General features: G+C 37.2%; 1 protein-coding gene across 3 annotated transcripts in view; it reads right to left on the bottom strand.

The window, feature by feature from the left end:
• The window catches only part of CFAP47 (cilia and flagella associated protein 47), a 321,340-nt gene that overhangs the window by 169,957 nt on the left and 125,278 nt on the right, over positions 1 to 26,105 (bottom strand). For all 3 annotated transcript variants that reach the window (XM_049871901.1, XM_049871902.1, XM_049871903.1), the window contains exons 32-34: positions 21,888 to 22,080; positions 3,208 to 3,305; positions 2,816 to 2,932 (exon numbers count right to left, since the gene is read on the bottom strand). In XM_049871901.1, the coding sequence (XP_049727858.1) occupies positions 2,816 to 2,932; positions 3,208 to 3,305; positions 21,888 to 22,080 (408 nt within the window). The remainder of the gene's footprint in view (positions 1 to 2,815; positions 2,933 to 3,207; positions 3,306 to 21,887; positions 22,081 to 26,105) is intronic.

Genomic DNA, 26,105 nt, shown 5'->3' with positions numbered 1-26,105 from the left:
AATGCAAAAACAAACAAAAAAGTAAGGGTAAATATTTTTTTTATTCACCCTTAGCTCTCTTCACTACTCAGCCTATTATATATAGTACCAAAACCAAACCAAACCAAACCCATTGCCGTCGAGTCGATTCCGACTCATCCATAAATATTCATTACATTTATTTTTATATCTGTTTCACTGCATGAGCGAATAAAACACACATTATAGACTGAGTCAAGAAAAGTCTCACAATTTTTTGCTTTAAATAAAAAGCATGCCATGAAAGGAATATGTATTAACTATATATTCCAGAGGCTAGGATTCTACAACAGGACATAACATTGGTACAGCAATTGTTCCAGCTTATTCTCCAGTTGCAATGGAGGACATAATATAGAAGAAACTTAAACATTAATAAACATTAATTATTAGTAATTAATACTTACTGAATTGTCAAGTATACTGCTATATTGCACAGTATATACATGTAGGCCAACATTAAGCATCATTATTAATTAATCCTGCAGAAGTTAATTTAAGGGTGTCATTTTCAAAATCACCCTACCATTTAATGTCATTAGTAAATTTTTGATAATAAAAAAGTAGGGCATTGCAAATGGCTGGTCGAAGTTTGGTAATTATCTGCTAAGTTAACTGTCAGTTTGTCCATGGATCTGATCTTGGGACATAGTCTTTACATTTTTACTAAAAAAAATATATATTTTTTGGCTATACAATAAAATTAAAATATTTTAAGTTAATATCTGAGGAAGAAAGCCTGGTGGCGAAGTGGTTAAGAAATATGCCTGCTAACCAAAAGGTCAGCAGTTAAAATCCACCAGGTGCTCTTTGGAAACCCTATGGGGAAGTTCTACTCTGTCCTGAAGGGTCGCTATGAGTTGGAACAGACTCGACGGCAACAGGTTTAATGGGTATATCTGAGGAAATGAAAAAGCAAAGGAAAAAATCACAATGCATGATAAATTATATTTTTTAAACAAAGATATTTTAGTTTTCTTGTGAACACCTACCAATCTCTCAACATCCAACTTAAACACTAACTGGACCATGCAATGTTTCCTGGTTCCTTTATCAGAGCGACTTCTTTCTTGTTCCTTTGCATCCCATAATTCATTGTTTCTATGTCTATCGTGGCATTCACCATTTGCCTTGCATCAGCCCTTTTCATGTACTTGACATTATTAGTTTGTAAGATTTTTGAAGGCATGAGTGTGGGTTGATCATATATGTTACCCTTTCAGGATCTATCCAGTGTCTTCCACAGAGAAAGGTCAATAATTTGTGGAATTAATGGGAATTGCAATGTGGCTATTTTTCCAAACCAAAATCTTTTATTATTGTTTCTCTTGAGATCTCTACTACTATAAAGTAATACTCTGGCCAAAATTGTTAATTAAAGTTACTCTTCAACTCGACCATTATGAAGAATGTAAATTCTAGACCTGGGACAAAGTGATTTCAACATGGAAGTGAGTTTAATGCAAGAAAAAAAGTAAACAATTATGAACCATCATTTCTTCAGCAAGTAGAAGGAACCATTTTATACCAAGTCATATTTGAGCACTATCACTGTAAATCTCTCTGGATAACAGGCTGAAAAACCTTGAATTAGTTTTAATGGCCCTTCTCCTGTGTCTTTCTTTTATAACTGGTCACCAGGTCCCAGTAAATGTCATGATTTTTTCCTACATCAGCCCATTACTTTCAGTCCCCACTGCAATGATCTGAGTGGAGATAGCTATTACTTGCCTCCTAGACCAACTGAAATAACATTCTGATTAGTCTGCCACTGTCTCCACTCCCTTTCATCCCAAACTTCCTGACCATTGTTTTAAGAGTAAACACCTTTCTTCCCAAAATGCCCACATGGTAAACCGCTGACTTTTTATGGTGATATTCAAGAACCCAATATACGCCTATTCTATTTTTTCTAACCCTGAACTTCAACTAGGGCAACCTATGCTCACAATTTCCTAACCATGCTTCATTTTTCAACCTACATTAAATTTGTATCATTTCTTCCAAGCAAACACCTTCTTCTCTTTCCACTACTAATCCAAATCCAATTCACCCTTCAAGAACCCAAGTAAATCCTACCTCCTCCACAAAGTCTCTGGTGGATCACTGTAGATCACATTGATCTCTACCCTCATCTGAATTCTACACTTGTCTTTTGTATACATTCCTATTTGACGCTTAAATGAGTAGACTTATTATTTACCTTTTAATATGCATGTCTTGATAATTCAATAAGTTTGTATATTCTTAAAGATCAGCAATCATTTATTAAATCATCCATTACCCCCAAGTAAAAATGGGCTCAAAAATAGTAAACATGCACAATATTTTTGATGATTGCTATTGAGGACTTGGTGTCAAAGGAGAAACAGAATTATAACTGGGAGTTTCAAATATAATAAAAATTCATATTGCCATTATATATACACTCATTTTAAAACCACACTGAAAAATATTCTTTTTTTGCTACTAAATTAGAAAATGAAAATACAACATCTATATGTATATAATTCTGCTTCTTCAATTCTTTCTTAGAACTCAGGTAACGTTGATAATGCATTCAAACTTCATTTTTCTTTGACACCCAAACCTCTCACTAGAATTACTTTCTTATTACACGTTTTTTAAAAATCCAGTAGATTTCTACATTTTCAATTTCTACACTTTAGCAATACCTCATGAAAAGTCTGTTTCAAATCACACTTAAAATTTGTGAAGAAAGCACTATTATGAAGAAGTAAACTAATAGAAGAAACATATAAAATGTTTATAGGATGCATGATATAAAGGTACCCACTTGTATGTCCGTGTAAAAGCCAATTTCATGAAAAGCATTCACGACAATCAGGCAATTGTGCAGATATTGTTCAGGGCTCTTTGGTTGTGTGTACATATTTGCAAAATAAGAATCAATCTGGAAAAGAAGAATAATCAAACCTTTTATGAATGGAAGAAAAATTGCTCTGTGTGTGCATATGTTCTTTGTAGTTCAGCAAAAGAATTTTAAATATTAATGCTTGGTAGTATTAGATCATTGCACCCAAAATGCAAGAATAAACAAAAAGGCAATACTAATCATTCAGGTTCAGGTATTAGACTTAATATTAAGAAATTTAAAATAAGCAGTTTACAGAAAATCTACTTCAAATTTTACAACAGAAGACGATTTTGTATAAAAGTGGCTCTTACCAAAAATGGGCAATAGGCTGCCACCTGTGTCGCAAAAACAAGCCCATCTGAAAGGTCTTTGTCAAAATTTATTATCCACCTCTCAGGGGGAGTAACACCTGTTCCAAAAAAGAGAGCGGGTAAATGTAACAACATGTTTGTTTGTTTTTTCCCTAAAAAGACAAGGAAATTTGAGTAATACTCAAAGAGAAATTGTACCTGAGCTTGGAAAACTAAAAGAATATTTGTTTGGAAATGAAAACAAAATTTAAATAGTGTAAAACTATAAAACCTCAGAAAGGTAATACCGTGAAAATTATCTCCAAGGTTCTATAGGCAACTAACTGAGAACCATTGCCTTTGTTTCTATTTGAAACACTGAAAAAAGCACTTCCACGTGATCATGGAAGAGACATTCAATATTTAAAAATGGCTCATTCTGTTGAATACCTTGTAATTAAAATGTTTCATCAGTGATCATCAACATTAATAAGGAGCTCAAAAGACGGTTACTTGGAACTCTAAAATCTTAGGGTCAGTTCCTTCTTTGTTGCAGAAATTTCCCCACATAGAAAATAAATATGTAGAAGGGTTGGAAATTTATGGCTTATGGAAAACAGGATTATTTGACCTATAAAACACAATACAAAGTGGAAAAAATAATAAAAGGAATTCTCAATTACAGAAGTGATTACTACCTTGAGACTGGAACAAAAAGTGAAAATTTCTGTGTTTTTATTGCTGAGTAAAAAAAAAATTACTTTTTATTTTATTTTTTTTTTGTATGAACGTCTCACAGAATATCCATTCACTGGTTGAAGGGCGTTTGATTTGTTCTCAGTTTTGGTCAATTATAAATAAAGCTGCTCTAAAACATTTCCATACATGTCTTACTACAACTGTTAAAAAAAATCTTGGGTAAACAGCCAGGAATGGGATTGCTGGATCATATAGTAACTGAATTGAGCAACCTTTCATATGCTTATTTGCTATCCATCTTCTTTGATGAAGTATGTGTTCGGATCTTTTGACCACTTTTCTAAATTGGGTTTTTTTTTTCTTGTTGAATTTTGAGAGTTCTTTATGTATTTTGCATACAAGGAATTTATAGGACATGTGATTTACATGACATATATGTAAATCATTTTTTGTGATTTACATGACATATCTATTTAGTTTTTCTTCATCATTGGTTTGCAATTTTTAGCACATATATCTTGAACATACTTTGTTAGGTTTATACTTAAGTATTTCATTTTTTGGTGCTATCGTTTAATTTTTTTTTTTAATTTTAACTACTACTGTTTACTGCTAGTATATAGAAGTAGAATGCGCTTTCATATACTGCTCATACATTCTACGACCTTGATAAACTCATGTACTAGTTCTAGAAGTTTTTTTTGTAGATTCTTTGGAATTTTCTACTTGATAATCATGTCCTATTCCAGCCCCTCCCCCAGGGATAGAAGTGGTTTGTTGTACACACACACACACACACACACACACACACACAATCGTACCAGGCTTCAAGGTTGCCAACAGAAGACATAAACCACTCACTCAACTACTAGCGCATGGGGTAATGGTTTACTTACAAAAGAGGAGACAGAGCCAGCAAGTCATTCCTCACAGCTGGTGCCAGACAATTGCTCTGTGCACACTCCTCCTGTGACACAGACCGAGAGACCCCATTCCCTCCCCTCCGGGAACAGATATAGAAGTGGAGTTGGCCAGGTGCCATATACTGCCCACACATGTGAAAGAGATGGAGAAAGTTACTGTGTACCCAGAACAGAGAGCAAGGTTTCTCTGTTAAGGAAAAGGAACTGGGAGAGAGAGACTCAATTCCAAGCCTCCTTAGCAGAGAATGTTCTAGGCCTCTGCTTAGGCAGATGTGATGGGAGGCCTAGAGACAGACTGTCCTCCTGACAATACTGCTAGCATATAGGAGTAGATTTTAGCTTTGTTTTTTTTATGCTGATCATATATTCTGCGACTTCGATAAACTCATGCACTAGTTCTAGGCTTTTTAACACTTTAAAGAGGTCTTTTGCAGCAGATTTGCCCAGTGCAATACGTCATTTGATTTCCTGACTGTTGCTTCCATGGGCGTTGATTGCGGATCTAAGTAAAATGAAATCCTTGACAACATCAATCTTTTCTCCATTTATCATGATGTTGCCCATTTAAATTATCCAATTCGTTTAGTATATTTACAGAGTTGTGCAACTATCACCACTACCTAATTTTAGAATATTTTCATCACCACAAAAATAAACCATATACCCTTTTAGTTATCACTCCCAATTTCACCCTCCCCGAAGTCCCTGGAAAACACTAATCTTTCTGTCATTATGGATTTGTCTATTCTGGGCATTTTGTAGAAAAGAAATCATGCAATATGTGGCCTTTTATGACTGGCTTCTTTTACGTAGCATAGTATTCCAAGGTTCATCCGTGTAGTAGCATGTATCAGTAACATCATTATTTTTATTGCCAAATTAAAATATTCCATTGTATAGATACACCACATTTTGTTTATCCATTCATTAGCTGATGGACATTTGGGATGCTTCCACTTTTTGTCTACTATGAATAATGCTGCTATGAACATCTTTGTATAAGTTTTTGTGCAGATGTATATTTTCAATGATCTTGGATATAAAAAAATGAGTGAAACTGCTGAATCATATGGAAAATCTATTTTTAACATTTAGAGGAACTGTCAACTGTTTTCCAAAGTGATTGCACCATTTTACAATTCCAGCAATGCTTGAGGGTTCTACTTTCTACATATTATTGTCAACACATGTTATAGTCTGTGTTGTTTATAATTTAATTATCCAAGTCAGTGTGGTTTTGTTTTGCATTTATTGTGGTTTTGTTTTGCATTTCCATAATAACTAATTATGTTGAGCATCTTTTCATGTGCTTATCGGCCATTTGCTTATCTTATTTGTAGAAATGTCTTTTCAAACTTTTCAGTTGGATTATTTGATCTTGCTATTGCCATGTTCATCGAAAGAAACCCTGGTAGTGCAATGGTTAAGCACTTAGCTGCTAATCAGAAGGTCAGTGTTGGAACCCATCAGCTGCTCTGCAGGAGAAAAGACCTGGTGATCTGTTCCTGTAAAGATTATAGCCCCAATGGGGCAGTTCTACTCTGTCCTATAGGGTTGCTATGAATCAGAATCCACTCAACAGCACACAAGAACAACACGTTCATTTAAGAAAGTTATTCTATTAATATGGTAGATCACATTGATTAATATTTGCATATTCAACCAACCTTGCATGCCTGGGATAAATCTCACTTGGTCATTGTGCATAATCCTTTTTATATATTGCTAGACTGTATTAGCTACTATTTTTTTTTAGAATTTTTATACCTATTTTTATATATTGCTAGATTGTATTAGCTAGTATTTTTTTAGAATTTTTATACCTATATTCATAAAAGATAGCATAGTAAATTTTTGAATTGCATTTTAAAACACTTTTGAGATTCAATATAATATATACTTTAATTCAGAGATCATCTTGTTTCTAAGGTTAATTGAATCATGAAAATATGCGAGACTATCTGTAATATCAACCACATGACGTTGAAGTTACATATATAATACTTGGTAGAATTTCTATATATGTTACAGCGCAGTAGGTATGGTATTCTTTTTTAATCCTGAGATTCTTTTCAGTTATGAAATGACTTCTTAGCCATATGTCTACCCCAAAGCTCCCTTTATTTTGTGCTTTCAAATCGCTGATTCTAAGTAATAGTATGACATATTGTCCGGTCCTGAGCCACTCCCATAATCAGTTTCGGATCAGACCATTGTTATCCACAGGGTTTTCGCTCGCTGATTTCTGGAAGTAGACTGATAGGCTTTTGTTCCTAGCCCATTTTAGTGGAAGCTCCGCTGAAACCCGTTCAGCATCATAGCATCATAGCAACACACAAGCCTATAATAACAGATGAGTGGTAACTGCACATGTGGTGTATTGGCTGGGAATCAAACCAGGATCTCCCACAAGGAAGGTGAGCATTCTACCACTGAATCACCACTACCCTCGATTTTTAGTTGTTAAAAAGCAACAACAAAAAATCTTGTTGCCGTGGACCCGATTCTGACTCATAGTGATCCTATATAGGACAGAGTAGAACTGCCCCATAGGGTTTCCAAGGAACGGCTGGGGGATTTGAACTGCCAACCTTTTTCGCTGGCAGCCGTACACTTAACCACTGTGCCACCAGGGCTCCTAATAGTCGTTAAAAAAACAAAAACAAGCCCATTGCTGTCAAGTCTATCCTGACTCATAGCGACCCTACAGGACAGAGTAGAACTGCCCCATATGGTTTCCAAGGAGCACCTAGTAGATTGGAACCGCCGACCTTTTGGTTAGCAGCCGTAGCTCTTAAACACTATGTCACCAGGCTTAGTCATTAGGGAAATGCAAATGAAACCAAAGTGAGATACCACTTCATATCCACCAGAATGACTATAATCAAAAGGACAGACAATAACGAGTGTTGGTGAGGGTGTGTAGAAATTGGTACATTTATAAATTGATGGTGGGAATGTAAAATGGTACAGCCACTTTGGAAAGCAATATGAAAGTCCCTTAAAATCCAGTTAAACATGCAGTCATGTGACTTAGCAATTATATTTCTATGGAATACTAAAGAAAAATGAAAGTATATGTCTAAAAACATTTATATTAATGTTCACAGCAACATTATTTATAATAGCCAAAAACTGAAAACAATCCAACTTCCCATCAAATAAACAAATGTGGTATAGCCATACAATGGAATATTATTTGGCAATGATAAAGAATGGAATACTGATAGGTGCTACAGCATGAATGAACCTTGAAAAAATTACGCTAAGTGAAAGAAGCTTAGCACACAAAAGATCATGAATTGTATAATTTTATTCATATGTAATGTCCAGAATAGGTAAATCCATGGTGACCAAATGTAGATTAGTGTTTTCCTAAAGCTGGGGGAATGGAAAGTGCCTGCTAATGGATATACCCCATACCCATTAGGAGGTGATGAAAATGTTCTAAAATTAGATGAATTCAAAACTCTATCAACATACTGACAACTATTAAGTGGTACATATTAAACGGGTGACTTTTATGGGACAGTAATTATAACTCAATAAAGCTGTTAAAAAACAACACTTAACTGTATGACTCAGCAATTCCGTTCTTATTTACCTCAGAAAAAGGAAACACATGTCCATAAAAAGATTTGTATGCAAATGTTCATAGCAGTTTTATTTATAGTAGCCTCCAAACGGGAACAACACAAATATCTATCAGTTAAGGGAAAAAGACATTTTAGGCTATAAATACTATGGAATGGAATAGCCAGCAATAAAAGGCACACACTATTATTAAATTGAAGAGCATTCAACAAAGTCAACTAATTCAAGACTAATATCTCTCCTCTCTCCAAAAAGAAAAAAAGTTCTCCCCCTGCATCAGCCTTTTATATCTTTAAGGAAATTGGCACTGATTTCTTGATACTTACCTTTAAGACCTCAGTCAATACCGAGTGAGTTAATACTGACTCAACACTGCGTCATATCAGTCAATACCTGACTACCTTATCACCCTATTGTTTTCATAGGGAAAGAATTAAGTTGTAAATTATTAGTAGACAGAATTTAATATTGATCATTAAGTCTTGGTAAATGTTAAAGGATAATGACTGTTAATTGCTGCTCTTAAAAATATATGCGCTCAATCCAAAAAACACAAAATAATAAATGTTGGAGAGGCTGCGGAGAGATTGGAACTCTCATACACTGCTGGTGGGAATGTAAAATGGTACAACCACTTTGGAAATCTATCTGGCGTTATCTTAAACAGTTAGAAATAGAACTACCATACAACCCAGAAATCCCACTCCTCGGAATATACCCTAGAGATACAAGAGCCTTCATACAAACAGATATATGCACACCCATGTTTATTGCAGCTCTGTTTACAATAGCAAAAAGTTGGAAGCAACCAAGGTGTCCATCAACGGATGAATGGGTAAATAAATTGTGGTATATTCACACAATGGAATACTACGCATCGATAAAGAACAGTGACGAATCTCTGAAACATTTCATAACATGGAGGAACCTGGAAGGCATTATGCTGAGCGAAATGAGTCAGAGGCAAAAGGACAAATATTGTATAAGACCACTATTATAAGATCTTGAGAAATAGTAAACCTGAGAAGAACACATACTTTTGTGGTTACGAGGGGGGGAGGGAGGGAGGGTGGGAGAGGGTTTTTTTATTGATTAATCAGTAGATAAGAACTGCTTTAGGTGAAGGGAAAGACAACACTCAATACATGGAAGGTCAGCTCAATTGGACTGGACCAAAAGCAAAGAAGTTTCCGGGATAAAATGAATGCTTCAAAGCTCAGCGGAGCAAGCGCGGGGGTCTGGGGAACATGGTTTACGGGGACTTCTAAGTCAATTGGCAAAATAATTCTATTATGAAATCATTCTGCATCCCACTTTGAAATGTGGCGTCTGGGGTCTTAAATGCTAACAAGCAGCCATCTAAGATGCAGCAATTGGTCTCAACCCACCTGGAGCAAAGGAAAATGAAGAACACCAAGCCCACATGACAACTAAGAGCCCAAGAGACAGAAAGGGCCACATGAACCAGAGACCTACATCATCCTGAGACCAGAAGAACTAGTTGGTGCCCGGCCACAGTTGATGACTGCCCTGACAGGGAGCTCAGCAGAGGACCCCTGAGGGAGCAGGAGAGCAGTGGGATGCAGACCCCAAATTCTCATAAGAAGACCAAACTTAATGGTCTGACTGAGACTGGAGGAATCCCGGCGGTCATGCTCTCCAGACCTTCTGTTGACACAGGACAGGAACCATCCCTGAAGACAACTCATCAGACATGAAAGGGACTGGTCAGCGGGTGGGAGAGAGACGCTGATGAAGAGTGAGCTAATTATATCAGGTGTACACTTGAGATTGTGTTGGCAACTCTTGTCTGGAGGGGGGATGGGAGGATAGAGAGAGAGGGAAGCCGGCAAAATTGTCAAGAAAGGAGAGACTGAAAGGGCTGACTCAAGACGGGGAGAGTAAGTGGGAGTAGGGAGTGAGATGTATGTAAACTTATATGTGACAGACTGATTGGATTTGTAAACGTTCACTTGAAGCTTAATAAAAGTTATTATAAAAAAAAAAAATATATATGCGCTCATCTATTTACAAACGTTAGTAGTAATTAGAAGTAATTTTCCATTTCTTTCAAGTCCTAATGATTCATGCAGATAAAATCATACTTTAAGCATAATTATTAATGTATTATATTTGGTGATTTTGGTGAGAAAGAGAAAAAACAGTTGTTGAAATCTGGGAGATTGCCTGGTACTAAGCAGTTAGGTTTTTGTGTTAATAGGAGTCCCCAGGCAATGAAAATGGTTAAGCTCTGGGCCACTAATTGAAAAGCTGATGGTTTGAATCCACCCGGAGACACCTTAGAAGGAAGACCTGGTGAACTGCTTCCACAAAACCATATGGAGTACAGTTCTACTCTGAAGCACATGGGGTCACCATGAGTTGGAATCAACTAGCTGGCAATGTTTTTTATTTTCCTAAATTTTTTATTTTTTGGTGTTGATAGGAGCTGGCCTATCTCACAGCTGGCCTAGATACTCAGAGCTAGGCCATTTTATATTCTCTCATTGGATGTAAACAATCTCATAGTACACCAACGTCATACAAGGACATCCTGCCACTGTGATGAAGTGAGACAAAACAAGACCACTTCCTAATTGTGTTTAAGCACAGATAAAAAACAATCTCACTGTGTAAATTGCAAAATACAACATCTCCTTACCCTGGCTAGTGTAAATGACTGCTGCTTCTTTAACAATTATAGATTTAGCCTCACTGTAGTCTTCCCAGAAACCCTGGTGGTGTAGTGGTTAATTGTTACAGCTGCTAACCAAAGGGCTGGCAGTTCAAATCCACTGGGTGCTCCCTGGAAACTCTATGGGGCAGTTCTACTCTGTCCTATAGGGTCGCTATGAGTCAGAATAGACTCAATGGCAATGGGCTTGTTTTTTTGGTAGTCTTCCCACCCTCTAGATAAGATTTATTAAGATATATAATCATAGAATTACAGCTGTTTCTGACAGCATCGAATCAAGGCAAACTTCCGCCACCCTGAACTGTTCATCAAATCACCCAACAAATACCCAAATCCTATAATAAATCTTTTCTAACACCCTTTTATTGTGAGAAGCCCTATGGTTTCCCACAGTATGTGGCCTTCCTCCTCGCAATGAGAATTAAATCAAACTTGTTCAAACACAGGTATGTTTCTGGTGGGCATTGGCACTAGGTAGGTATGAATATAGGGGGAGAATGTGGTTTGGCTCTTGGTCAATTTTTATACCCTCCATTTCCCAGGGCATATGGTTATGGCCTTGGTTTCTCACAGTTTATTGAACTGCTAAACTATTGGGAATGATTTGCCTTTCTGTTCTCAAATTTGTTTTGCCTGCTTGGCATTTCTCTAAATTCAGTGCTTCACTTCACACTAATCACAACTTCCACATATTGACTGAAAGTCACATTCTTGAAATGACACAGCCTAGAGATAATATAAAAATGTCAGATTATGCCATTTCTATTGTCCATGTGCATTCCAATCTTGCAAAATGAATGATCGATATTTAATGCCAAACTAACTTGAAACCTCTGAAAAAAAATACAAATTCTTTATTAAATAATTACTACTTTCTGGCTCAATGAAATTGAAAACTGCACACATCTGAAAGAACTCAACTGCATACAAATTTAAGACATTAACACCATATTAGTTTTAAGACTACTAAAAGGCCATCACAATCTTCTAAACGTGTACTGAATGTAATTTAACAAACTATTATAAAATGAACATTTTGAATTTCACTCAGAAATCAGAGATATCCTTAGATGATAGATGAAATAAAAGATAAAATAGCATACAAACAGTAATATCCCTTCATAAGAACTACAGTTCTTCATCAAATAATGTTGAAATAAGCATAAGTAAAGTGGTAAAGATATTTATAGAACAGTGGTTCTTTGAAAAGACAGTTCAAAATGTCCCAATTCCTGGATTTTTTAAGAGTGAAGTCAACTGAAAGTATTCCACCCTTTCAAAATTCCACTTCACATTACAAAATGTTCTGCTGATACTCTCAGAATCACCAGGTGATTACAGGATGATGAAATTTCCATTAGCAGTCCAATGTAGCAATTGAAACAAAAGATCCAAAGGGATGACACAGAAGACATTTTATCATAGTCATGATCTACTGAAGAAGACACTGTCAATTGTTGTGAAAAAGTGTCCATCAGTGAAAAACATTAACTATAATATTACTGCTGGAAGGCTTAAGCATATACAATGCAAATAAGCTGTTGGGAACAGAAGGGTGAGTGTATAAGAACAAATGTACTGCCCCATAGACACTACAAACCAAAAAAGCAAACCAGTTCCTGTCAAGTAGATTCCGACTCTTAGTGATGCTATAGGACAGAGTAGAACTGCCCCATAGGGTTTCCAAGGAACGGCTGGTGGATTTGAACTGCCAACCTTTTGGTTAGCAGCCAAGCTCTTTACTGCTACGCCACCAGGGCTCCCCCTTATTAACAGGAGACAAGTGTCCATTTATTAAATGGGAAATGTTTTTAACTTTCACAACACTTAGAACAAATCACTATATGTTATGAGTTTTCAAACAATGTTTGTTTTTTTTTTTTTAACTGTAGATCCTAGCAACCATCTGTAGTTAGGAAAGGAAAGTTCTCCAAACTGTGAATGATTGCCTGGCACCTTGTGCTCTTGGACAAGTCCATAGAAGGCCAAAGGCTAAGATAATTCAGTCTGCTTTCAGTGCTGAATTCAGGTGTGCTAGCTGAAGAATGTCTGATCTCTGTCCATTCCAATCAGTGGATGTGCTGTTGCCAGAGCAAATGCTGATTTTATTATAGAAGGCTCCAGCGCAGCCATCCCCCATGACTTGCTGAGGCCAACAGAATAAAGTCCTGAAATATCTGCTTGGCATTCATAGCCTGGATGGCTGAGCTCCTCAGCCAATGTTTCAACTTTTGGCTACTTTCCAACATGGGCTCTCTGAGTCACACAAATGGTTAAGAGCTTGACTACTAGCCAAAAGGTTGGCGGTTGAAATCCACCCAGAGGCTTCTCAGGAGACAGGCCTGGTGATCTGCTTCTGAAAGGTCACAGCCTTGAAAACCCTAGGAGCAGTTCTACTCTGTTCCCATGTGTCACCACAGGGGGTCCCCACCAGTCGTAATCAACTCCACAGCAGCTAACAATAATAAAACTCTCCAACGTGTCTTCGTCTATCAAGCTACAGTCTCACTGTCAAGCCCTTTCTTAATCCATCTTTGCTAAGAAATTCTAATGAGAAAATTGTAACGGATCTGGCCTAACGGATAAAGGGACCTAATCAGATGTCATACAGGAACAACTTGTTAGTTCCACTGCTAAACTCTCAAGGATTTCTGGAAGATTCATAAACAATGTAAAATGTTCTACCTGGTGGCGAGTTGGCCTGTGCAGGGACAGAATGTACAGAAAGAAGGCTCTTCTTGCTGCCAACTAATCAGTTTACCTGGCTGCTAAGAGACTACTCTTTCATTCTTTCTGCTTTGATTGCTTTTTTTTTTTTTAAACTCCTTCACAGAATTATCCTCTCCAACTATCCCACTGTGATTCTTTATATTCAACCCTAAATCTTTTCTTGGTCTTTATCAAATGACTCTCAAACACATCTCAGTAACTTTAACCTCAATTTTGCCTTTCTAAATGTCTCTGTGTGGCTGTATATTCCGCTAACATCTTTAATGCAACATGGCCAAAATGGAGCTCATCATCTTTAGCCCAGGTCAACTTCTTTCTTTCACTCCTTCCAGTGACTCAGATCAGAAATTGCAAATGGATCTTTGATTCTCCCTAATACTCTGCACTTAATCAGTAGTCAAGGTCCATAGATTCTAGACTTATAATTGTGTCCATACTGATTTTCTCTTTTCTATCCCCGGTGCCACCATGAGCAGCATGTCAAAATATGCTCATATATTTATTAATTGTTGAGCTTCTTGCCACAATCCCCCTCCAGGCCATCCTTAATTCTGCCAGTGGGCTGGTTACCCTACCCTTGGACTCTGATTCTATGCCTTCATAATGAGTGAGGGAAAAAAATCTTTGGCAATCTGGTTTTAACTTACCTTTCAAGCCTTATCTCATACTACTTCCTATACTTGTGAAATGGCTTAACCAATCTGTTTTCTGAGCTGCCCCTTAATGGAATTCAAGCCCACTTCAGATATTTCCACCACCAGCAGCCCTTTAATAATATAGCTCTTTTTCTTCTATCCTTACAGCATTCACTGTGTTTTTTATTATACTTTACGGGTAAACATTTCCTCTAGGTTTTGATCTCACATAGGGGGTTTGGGGACAGAGACCAACCTACTCATTGCCTATATCCTGCAAGGTCTTGCATAGCTTCTCTTATATAGAGGGTTTCACAGTGTTGAAAGAGAATATGCTAAATAAATATTTGAAGAATATATTATAAATACCCTGTACTTCAAAAGGAAGAGGAAAGACTTTTTGTCAGAAGAAAAAGAATTGGAGGAGAAAATTAGATGGTATAAGGACATAAAGTTGGAAACATTTCTTTGCCCAACAAACTAGAGATGTAGCTGAAACAATTACACCAATAGATTTAAGTGAGTGAGAAATAGTGAGAGAATGAAGTATCAACAGTAGGTTTGTTAGATGTAGGTAGCGCTTGGTTCCTTAGAATGCACTTATGACCAAGAGTTCCTGAGTTTTCTGTCATTAAAATAGGTCTTTCTAAGCAGTCCTACCTTGGCATGTAGCTCTAACCCAGCTGCTTCTATACAAAGATACATCCGATTTCTCAAAATTTCTGCTGAAAAAGATGTCTCTATAGTGTTTTGCCCTCTATGTTCCTTACAGAATTACAGCAGTGGCTTCAAGCATCCACTTTTCTCACTTTTCTCTCCAGAGTACTGAATGGCCTCAGTTCATTTAACAAGAATACAAATGAGCATCTTTATTTCAAAGGTAGTTATTTTAAACCTTTTTCTCCAAACTTCTCCTTCTTATAAGGAAAAAAAGAATCGCTCTCCTGCCTTGAAATGTGGAACATGAGCACAGGGTAAGGGAGATTATCCTCAGTGAAACCACTAGGGATATTAGTGTCTGAATGAACATAAGGACAGGAAGAGAGAGAATCTGCCACATCCAAGGCATAATGTGCACAAGAATCCAATCGTAAACTTGTTAAAATGGAGATTACCAGGCAGTTATGCCAGCAATTGATTTAGGTTATCGTGGCTAGACACTGACGATATGCATTTTAACAAGCATCCTCAGCACCGTATGCCTTACACTTGTAGTGCACATTTTGAATTAAATTACTACAGATTCTGGCTTGCATTAATTCTCACATTGCCACCTATTAAGGCAAGAAGCATATCTAAATAACTGAAACCATTCTATTTGCATGCAGGCATACCACATGTTTATTTTTTAAGCTGGCCTCTAGTAATTATTCTAATAACATACATCAACAAGCCCCTTCATTTACGTACTCCAAATCACCTTCACCTTCAACAATTTTTCAAAAGATTCTTTGTGGTTATGCTCTAAAATATTCAAGAGACTACAAGAGAGAATTTTTTACTGAAACTTGGACCAAAATAAAAATGACTGAACTAACCCAGACCCCTTGCTAAATTCAGCAAAATTAAACTGAACTTTTAACAATGCCTGATCTTTGGCTCCTTATCTGGCTAGCAACCATGGGTAGTTAGGGAAATGCTTGATCTCTGTGGTCATGTCAGAATGTGGAAAGAACGTACCTAAGGAGGGAGCCTTGGAGCCAGCTTTATCGCAACCCACAGACATCGCTTAGCAATGTTCTACCTCAAGCAAGATGTTTTTATTATCTATTCCGAAAAATACATGTTGTAAGCAACTTGTGATCATTACAGATTTAGATAATGCAGTTATGCTTTGCACCCAATCAAATAATGCTTCCAAGTCTTTCTAGAACTGTTGCTGCTGAGTCAATTTCAACTCAAAGCGACCGTACAGGACAGAGTAGAACTGCCCATAGTGTTTCCAAGGGGCAGCCACAGTTCTTAACCACTGCATCACCAGGGCTCCCTCCTATAATAAATTCTCTTTAAAACTTTCTCTTAAAAAGTTTGGAGTTTTTACACTGGAACAAGATAAAGCTGATGTTGGCTGTAGACCCGATTTGGGGCAGTTATTTTATGTCATTGAAACTATACTGAGTTTTGGCCAAGCAGAAATTTTCACACAGAACTAATTTTAATGCTCTTTCATAAGCCTTTAAAATGTCCACTGAATAAAAATTCTGAGCTTGCTAATCATTTTAATGTGTAATGCAATTCATTGTGTCTCCAAGTGGCATCCCATTAACACACCTATGCCCCTTAATTAGCACATATTTAAATATGTTTTAATGAAACATGCATTGAAATTGATGTGATTAAAAAATGGAATGCAGTAGCTCTGGCTGTGAACAAATATTTACTTAATATATGGTCTATGTCAGAATAAAATATTTGACAAGAAAGAGAGCTAGCGAGACCGAGGATAGTTCCAACTATAAAGAAAGTTTACACAGTTAACAGTTATTTGGTCTTAATCTCCAGGAAATGACAGATTTATCTGTTATTATATGCAGTTAATCTTCTGAAAAATCTGTGATGAATCAATTATTTTATTTTTTTGTGAAGAGAGTCATATTTTTACGGCACAGGGATGCTACAGAAATGACTCCAGTAAAGGTAGTACTCATCCCAATTTTACATCTCTTAGCTCTTTTTACATATAAATCCATATTTTAAATATCAGCTCTTTTTTTTAACAGCTAACCATGCCTGTAATTTTATTCTGTCTCTTTTCCATATATAGATAATCTCAACAATGATGAATCACAAATTTCATCATGGTGATGCCACCTGCCGAATTCACCTGTGTAAATCTGTTAATGATCCTCTGACTTTTCAGTACAGGACAGGGCATGGCAAATTCTAATCCAATACCTACTCATCCCAGATACTGCTCTGATGTTGTACCGTGATGAAATATCAAAATATATTGACTTGTTCTTTTTTTTTAATTCTTTAACGCTAGAGATAAAAATTTCCCTACAGATGTTTATTTGAAAAGAATGTTCCAGCAGTTGTGATAAAGAATATATGTGAAGAGCTTACCACAGATCCAAACACTTAGTAAATAAATCTGTTGCCGCTTAGTCGATTCCAACTCATAATGACCCTACAGGACAGAGTAGAACTGCCCCATAGGGTTTCCAAGGAGTGTCTGATGGATTCGAGCTGCCGACCTTTTGGTTAGCAGAAGAGCTGTTAACCACAGTGCCACCAGGGCTCCTGTAAATAGTCAATGCTTTTTTTTTTTTACCATTATGTTTGTATTTTTTTTTTTTATTGTTGCTAATGGGAAACTCAACAGCAGTGGGTTAATGGAAAACTAAAGAAGTCACTGAGGTAAAGGATTTAGATTCTCATGGGGATAGAAACAAGTAGAAAACATCTCAGAATCATATGACAAACAATGGAATAGGCTTACATAAAGTGTATTATGGCAAAAGAGAGGCACCTCATCTAATCCTGTAGTCTTGTAGAAAGGCTTCCCAGAAGAGATGACATTTAAGATGAAACCTGAATTTAGTCAGGATGAAGTGACAGGAAAAGAAAAGATTCCAGCTAAAGAAAAAAAAAGCATTGCAAAATTTAGATGAGAGAAAGAAGCAGGGCTCCTTGAATAGTTCATAAAGCTGAAGCTTCATGTGTAAACGTGAGCGTATAGAGGCACGGAGGTGAGGGGTGGCAGATAATAAGGCTACTAAATGATTTTAAGCAGGGATCTTAAATGATCAAATTTGCATTTTAGAAAGAATTATGCACGGCTCTGTGTGAAATGGATGAGCAAATAGCAAGACTAAAATTGCTAAATATCATGGCAGGGCTACAGAGTTGGTGGTTATCTAAACTAGAGGAGTAGAAGTGAGGCTCAAGAAAAGTAAACAGATTCAAAAGATAATTTGAAGATAAGATAAAAAAGAATTTGTGAGTTAGATGCAAGGATAGGGGATAGCCAGGTTTTTAGCCAGTTAAATGTGAGGTGCTTATGAGACACTCAGGAGTCTCTGGTAGCGTGGGTTAAGCTCTCAGCTGCTAACCAAAAGGCTGTGGGTTCAAATCCACCCAGAGGTGCCACTGAAGAGAGGCTTGGTGATCTATTTCTGAAAGATCATGGGGTCACCGTTAGTAGGAATCAACTCAATGGCAACTTTTAATTTTTTTTCTTTATGAGACATTTACATGGAAGTGCCCAGTAAGGAGTAGGATATACGCCTGGAGCTGAAGAGATAAGTTTAAGGAGAAGTATGGATCTAGGAGTCATTGAAAGAATATCTGAAACCACAAGAGGAGGTAAAGTGGCTAACATGATGAGAGCTTGGACCAAAAACTGGAAAAGGGAAGAAACCCTCAACAGATAATGCTGAGGAATGGCCAGAGAGCTAGAAAAAAACCCAGAAGATCCTTCAGCTAGTGTACAAAGGTAAGTGAGAAAATTTGAAAATAAAGGGAGTTAGTGTATTAGAAGCCCAGGTAGTGCAACATTTAAGCGCTTCACTGCAAAACAATATGGTCAGTGGTTCAAACCCACCAGCATCTCCAGGGGAGAAAGAACATGGCTTCAGAGGACGTCTAAGTCAATTGGCATAATAAAATCTATTAAGAAAACATCCTGCATCCCACTTTGGAGAGTGGCCTCTGGGGTCTTAAACGCTACCACGCAGCCATCTGAGATACATCAATTGGTCTCAACCCACCTAGACCAAAGGAAAATGAAGAACACCAAGGACACAAGGTAACTACGAGCCCAAGAGACAGAAAGGGCCACATAAACCAGAGACTACATCAGCCTGAGACCAGAAGAGCTAGATGGTGCCCAGCTACAATTGATGACTGCCCTGACAGGGAACACAACAGAGAACCCCTAAGGAAGCAGAACAGTGGGATACAGACCCCAAATTCTCATAAAAAGACCAGACTTAATGGTCTGAGTGAGACTGGAAGGACCCTGGAGGTCATTGTCCCCAGACCTTCTGTTAGCCCAAGACAGGAACCATTCCCAAAGCCAACTCTTCAGACAGGGGTGGGACTGGAATATAAGGTAGAAAATGATAACCGGTGAGGAGTGAGTTTCTTGGATCAAGTAGGCACATGAGACTACGCTGGCATCTCCTGTCTAGAGGGCAGATGAGAGGGCAGAGGGGACCAGAAGCTGACCTAATGGACAGGAAAATAGAGAGTGGAGGGAAGGAGTGTGCTATCTCATTATGGGGGGAGCAATTACGAGTATATAGCAAGGTGTATATAAATTTTTGTATGAGAGACTGACTTGATTTGTAAACATTCACTTAAAAAAATTCACTTAAAGCACAATAAAAATTAATAATATTAAAAAAATGCAAAAAAAAAGTACTATGGAAAAAAATTAGAGCAGAAAAGAAAAAGATTGAAGGCATGCTATTTTAGAGAAGGTATTGGGAAAGCTTCTCAGATAAGGTGACATTTGAGAGGGGACCTGAATGAAGTGAGAAACAGAACCACGAAGATACCGGAAGTAATAATGCTTCTGGCCAGGAGAATAGGAAGGAGCCCTGGTGGCAAAATGGTGAAGCTCTCCGTTGCTAACTGAAAGGTTGGCAGTTTGAACCTACCAACTGCTGCGTGCAAGAAAGATGTGGCAGTCTGCTTCCATAAAGATTATGACCTTGAAAACCCTATGGGGCAGTTACTCTGTCCCACAGAGTTACTATGAGTCAGAATAGCCTTGATGGCACACAACAACAGAGGGGATAGGAAGTGCAAAAGCTTTACAAAGGCTGAGGGGCTCAGCTTGTTAAAAAACAGCTAAGAGGCCAGTGCTTATAATGCATTATCCTAAAAAATGCAGCCAACTCTTTGAGATTAACTTGCACAGACCATCCTACTGGTAAAATATAACTGTAATAATTTTATAACCAATGAATACATTAATTTATATGTACATATTTCATAACGCTCTGATTAAAGTGTGACTCCACAGTAATCAAACTAGTTTTATGTGTATTTGTGTAGGCCACGTTATTTACTATATAGTCACATCTTGCTATCTATGTACTTGAATGGGCCAAATACATTTTTACGAATATGATTCTTATTAAATTGTTGTTTCAAGTCAAATTATGTTTGATATTATCATTACTAATTACAAGGTAATCGAATACTCTATGTTTACTGATCTCAAATACAAATATGTCAATATATCTCTTTTAATCTGTATTCCACTATGTTTTCTAAAGTGATGGCTTCAAGTTAGGAGCAGCTGTAATTCAAATTATCATTTTAAATTGCACCATCAACTTCCCTGTACTTCTATAGTTTGTATTAAACTTAGGGTTAGGTGTAAAAAACAAAAAACCTAATTATTATACGTTAAAACAAAATCTAATCTGAACACAACAGACTTGTATGTCCTTAGAAGTTGTCGCTATGTGCTGTTAAGTCACTTTCAACTCATACCCATCCCACATGACAGAGTAGAACTGCCCCACATGGTTTTCGGTAATCTTTACAGGAGCAGATCACCAGGTCTTTCTCTCACAGAGACACTGTGTGGGTTCGCACCACCACCCTTCCAGTTAGCAGATGAGCGCTGAACTGGTGTGCCACCAGGTTTCCTTGTACTTAGAAGAGGGACTTTTGATTAAAGCTAAAGGAATAACCAACATACACACAGTCCTTCTTGTCACTACACTCAATGCTTACAAGGAAGAAAATATACACAGCTGCATTTGCAAACTGAAACTATTCTCAAAAAAAAATTCAAGGTTCTTAGGGTAGAGTCTCATCCCTCAAGGGAAGAATAAGGCAGAGTTACTTAAATACTGGAGCTGGTCTACCTGTGGTCACTTATTTTTCTTAGTGTATGGACCTAACATAACATGCCTCCCCCCCAAAAAATTTCATAAGCACATATAGGATACATTTTAGTCAAGTTTCAACTTGATCTTGAATAATTAAGTACAGAAAGTTTGAACCAAACCAAAACTAAACCCGTTGCTGTCTAATCGAGTCCGACTCACAGTGACTTTTTAGAACAGAGTAGAACTGCCCTATAGGGTTTCCAAGGAGGCGCTTGGTGGATTTGAACTGCAGACTTTTTGGTTAGCAGCCAAACTCCTAACCACTACGCCACCAAGTTTCCAAGGTTTCAGAAGGGTTATCTAAACTAGTAATTTATACAGTTGAAAATGCCACCAATGATATTAAGGCTATCTTTCAACTCTAGAGCATATCCACATGCTATTTATCATGTACTCTTGATAAACTGATCCTGAAGATGTTAAGGAAGCGAGTTTCTTTTTCCAGAACAGAGAACAATTGCTGGAGTTAGGTGTAGAATCTATGGATTTTGAGTACTGTCCCATGACTCCTTCTGTATTGTCATACTACCATTCTTAATGATTTATTAAAATAAAAAAAATAACCTCTCACCCATGCGACAGTTTTTCCATATAATATGTCGGGTATTCTCATAATTTGTGTTCATCCAACTGAGCAGAATCCTTTCAGAAGTAGAATATATGTTGCTAGATGCAAAAGAAGGATTGATTTTTGGTGTATTCTGTACACGTAAGGGAGGTACATTATTGCCACAATATGGTGCAACCCGGGATAAAACCAACACCTGAAATTGAAAGAGAGAGAAACAGAGATTTTACTAGACCTGAATGACAAAATAACAAATTAATATTTGAAGAGTAATTGAAAAATATGAAAGCTGGATAAATAAATGAAGACACCAATATTTTCTGATTACAAGAATCCACTCAGGAACTATAAGAACAGATAAGATGACCCCTTAATGCTCATTTTAAAATCCAGAATTTTTGCTTTTACATTTAGTCTATTTATAAGGCACTATTATATAATTTACAGAAAGAAAGAACAGCAAAAAAAAAGTTGTTGCTATTGAGTGGATTCTGACTCATGGTGACCCATGTGTTACAGAGTACAACTGCTCCATAGGGTTCTCTGGGCTGTAATCTTTATGGATGCTGATCACCAGGTCTTTCTTCCATGTACTGCTGGGTGGGTTTGAACTGTCAACTTATAGGTTAGCAGTCTAATGCCTAACTGTTTGTGCCACTCAGAGACCTTATGTCATTTACAACACTAAAAAAAAAAGTCAGGCCTGTTGCCATCGAGTCAATTTTGACTCATACTGAGGGGCTTATTGCCCAATTAAAAAAATAATAGCTGCATATGCGGACAGGTCTATTAGATGCCAATTCATTTAAAACATAAGAATTAGGATATTACCTTCTTATTTCATTGTCAGTTAATGCAGTTTGTAGAAGTAAAATTTTAAAACTCAAAGTAATAAGGTATCAAGCCAAAAATTATTAGAAACATTAATATTTCTTAAAGAGGTCTTTATTTAGGATGACAAAAATGTAGAGAATTTTGTAACTTGGCAAAATTTGATATATTTATTTATATCAAATTCCAGAACACTTAATTGTGCTTATGACGAACCTTTACATAGATCAAGAGGCAGTTGTTCGGACAGAACAAGGGAATACTGATTGGTTTAGTCAGGAAAGGTGTGCGTCAGGGTTGCATCCTTTCACCATACCTATTCAATCTGTATGCTGAGCAAATAATCCGAGAAGGTGGACTATATGAAGAAGAATGGGGCATCACGACTGGAGGAAGACTCATTAACAACCTGCAATATGCAGATGACACAACCTTGCTTGCTGAAAGTGAAGAGGACTTGAAACACTTACTGATGAAGATCAAAGACCACAGCCTTCGGTATGGATTGCACCTCAACATAAAGAAAACAAAAATCCTCACAACTGGACCAATGAGCAACATCATGATAAATGGAGAAAAGATTGAAGTTGTCAAGGGTTTCATTTTACTTGGATCCACAATCAACAGCCATGGAAGCCACAGTCAAGAGATCAAAGGACGCATTGCATTGGGTAAATCTGCTGCAAAGGGCCTCTTTTTTTTTTGGATTCATTTGTTTATTTCTTTCAAAAAATTTTTTTAATAATTTTTATTGTGCTTTAAGTGAAAGTTTACAAATCAAGTCACTCTCTCACGTATAAACTTCTATACACCTTACTACATACTCCCATTTACTCTCCCCCTAATGAGTCAGCCCGCTCCCTCCTTCCAGTCTCTCCTTTCGTGACCATTTTGCCAGTTTCTAACCCTCTCTACCCTCCCATCTCCCCTCCAGACAGGAGATGCCAACACAGTCTCAAGTGTCCACCTGATACAAGTAGCTCACTCTTCATCAGCATCTCTCTCCTACCCATTGTCCAGTCCCTTCCATGTCTGATAAGTTGCCTTCGGGAATGGTTCCTGTCCTGGGCCAACAGAAGGTTTGGGGACCATGACCGCCGGGATTCCTCTAGTCTCAGCCAGACCATTAAGTCTGGTCTTTTTATGAGAATTTGGGGTCTGCATCCCACTGTTCTGCTGCTCCCTCAGGGGTTCTCTGTTGTGCTCCCTGTCAGGGCAGTCATCAGTTGTGGCCGGGCACCATCTAGTTCTTCTGGTCTCAGGATGATGTAAGTCTCTAGTTCATGTGGCCCTTTCTGTCTCTTGGGCTCATAGTTATCGTGTGAGCTTGATATTCTTCATTCTCCTTTGATCCAGGTGGGTTGAGACCAATTGATGCATCTTAGATGGCTGCTTGTTAGCATTTAAGACCCCAGATGCCACACTTCAAAGTGGGATGCAGAATGTTTTCTTAATAGAATTTATTTTATTCTATTCTTAATAGAATTTATTTTATTCTATTCTTAATAGAATTTATTTTATTCTATTCTTAATAGAATTTATTTTATTCTATTCTTAATAGAATTTATTTTATTCCATTCTTAATAGAATTTATTTTATTCTATTAATAGAATTTATTTTGATCCTCTTAAGCCATAGTCCCCAAACCCCCGCCCTTGCTCCGCTGACCTTTGAAGCATTCAGTTTATTCAGGAATCTTCTTTGATTTTGGTCCAGTCCAGTTGAGCTGACCTTCCCTGTATTGAGTATTGTCCTTCCCTTCACCTAAAGTAGTTCTTATCTACTATCTAATCAGTAAATAACCCTCTCCCACTCTCCCTCCCTCCCCCCTCTCATAACCACAAAAGAATGTGTTCTTCTCAGTTTATACTATTTCTCAAGATCTTATAATAGTGGTCTTATACAATATTTGTCCTTTTGCATCTGATTAATTGCACTCAGCATAATGCCTTCCAGGTTCCTCCATGTTATGAAATGTTTCACACATTCGTCACTGTTCTTTATCGATGCGTAGTATTCCATTGTGTGAATATACCACAATTTATTTAACCATTCATCCGTTGATGGACACTTTGGTTGCTTCCAGCTTTTTGTTATTGTAAACAGAGCTGCAATAAACATGGGTGTGCATATATCTGTTCCTGTAAAGGCTCTTATTTCTCTAGGGTATATTCCGAGGAGTGGGATTTCTGGGTTGTATGGTAGTTCTATTTCTAACTTTTTAAGAAAACACCAGATAGCTTCCCAAAGTGGTTGTACCATTTTACATTCTCACCAGCAGTGTATAAGAGCTCCAATCTCTCCGCAGCCTCTCCAACATTTATTCTTTTGTGTTTTTTGGATTAATGCCAGCCTTGTTGAAGATGGAATCTCATTGTAGTTTTAATTTGCATTTCTCTAATGGCTAATGATCAAGAGCATTTTCTCATGTATCTCTTAGCTGCCTGAATATCTTCTTTAGAGAAGTGCGTGTTCATATCCTTTGCCCAATTTTTGATTCGGTTGTTTGTCTTTTTGTAGTTGAGTTTTAACAGAAGCATTTTAGAGATCATTTTAGAGATCAGGCGCTGGTCAGAGATGTCATAGCTGAAAATTTTTTCCCAATCTGTAGGTGGTCTTTTTACTCTTTCGCTGAAGTCTTTAGATGAGGATACGTGTTTGATTTTTAGGAGCTCCCAGTTATCTGGTTTTTCTTTGTCATTTTTGGTAATGTTTTGTATTCTGTTTATGCCTTGTATTAGGGCTCCTAACGTTGTCCCTATTTTTTCTTCCATGATCTTTATCGTTTTAGTCTTTACGTTTAGGTCTTTGATCCACTTGGAGTTAGTTCTTGTGCATGGTGTGAGGTATGGGTCCTGTTTCATTTTTTTGCAAATGGATATCCAGTTATGCCAGCACCATTTGTTAAAAAGACTATCTTTTCCCCAATTAACTGACACTGGGCCTTTGTTAAGTATCAGCTGCTCATATATATGTGGATGGATTTATATCTGGCTTCTCAATTCTGTTCCATTGGTCTATGTGCTGTTGTTGTACCAGTACCAGGCTGTTTTGACTACTGTGGTGTATAATATGTTCTAAAATCAGGTAGAGTGAGGCCTCCCACTTTCTTCTTCTTTTTCAGTAATGCTTTGCTTATCCGGGGCTTCTGTCCCTTCCATATGAAGTTGGTGATTTGTTTCTCCATCACATTAAAAAATGTCATTGGATTTTGGATCGGAAGTGCATTATATGTATAGATGGCTTTTGGTAGAATAGACATTTTTACTATGTTAAGTCTTCCTATCCATGAGCAAGGTATGTTTTTCCACTTACGTAGGTCCCTCTTAGCTTCTTGCACTAGTACTTTGTAGTTTCTATAGGTTTTTTACATCTTTGGTAAGATTTATT

The sequence above is a fragment of the Elephas maximus genome, chromosome X (assembly GCF_024166365.1).
Source record: "Elephas maximus indicus isolate mEleMax1 chromosome X, mEleMax1 primary haplotype, whole genome shotgun sequence".
Taxonomy (NCBI): domain Eukaryota; kingdom Metazoa; phylum Chordata; class Mammalia; order Proboscidea; family Elephantidae; genus Elephas; species Elephas maximus.
Note: the sequence above shows the minus strand (reverse complement) of the source record. Positions and strands in the feature narration are given on the sequence as shown.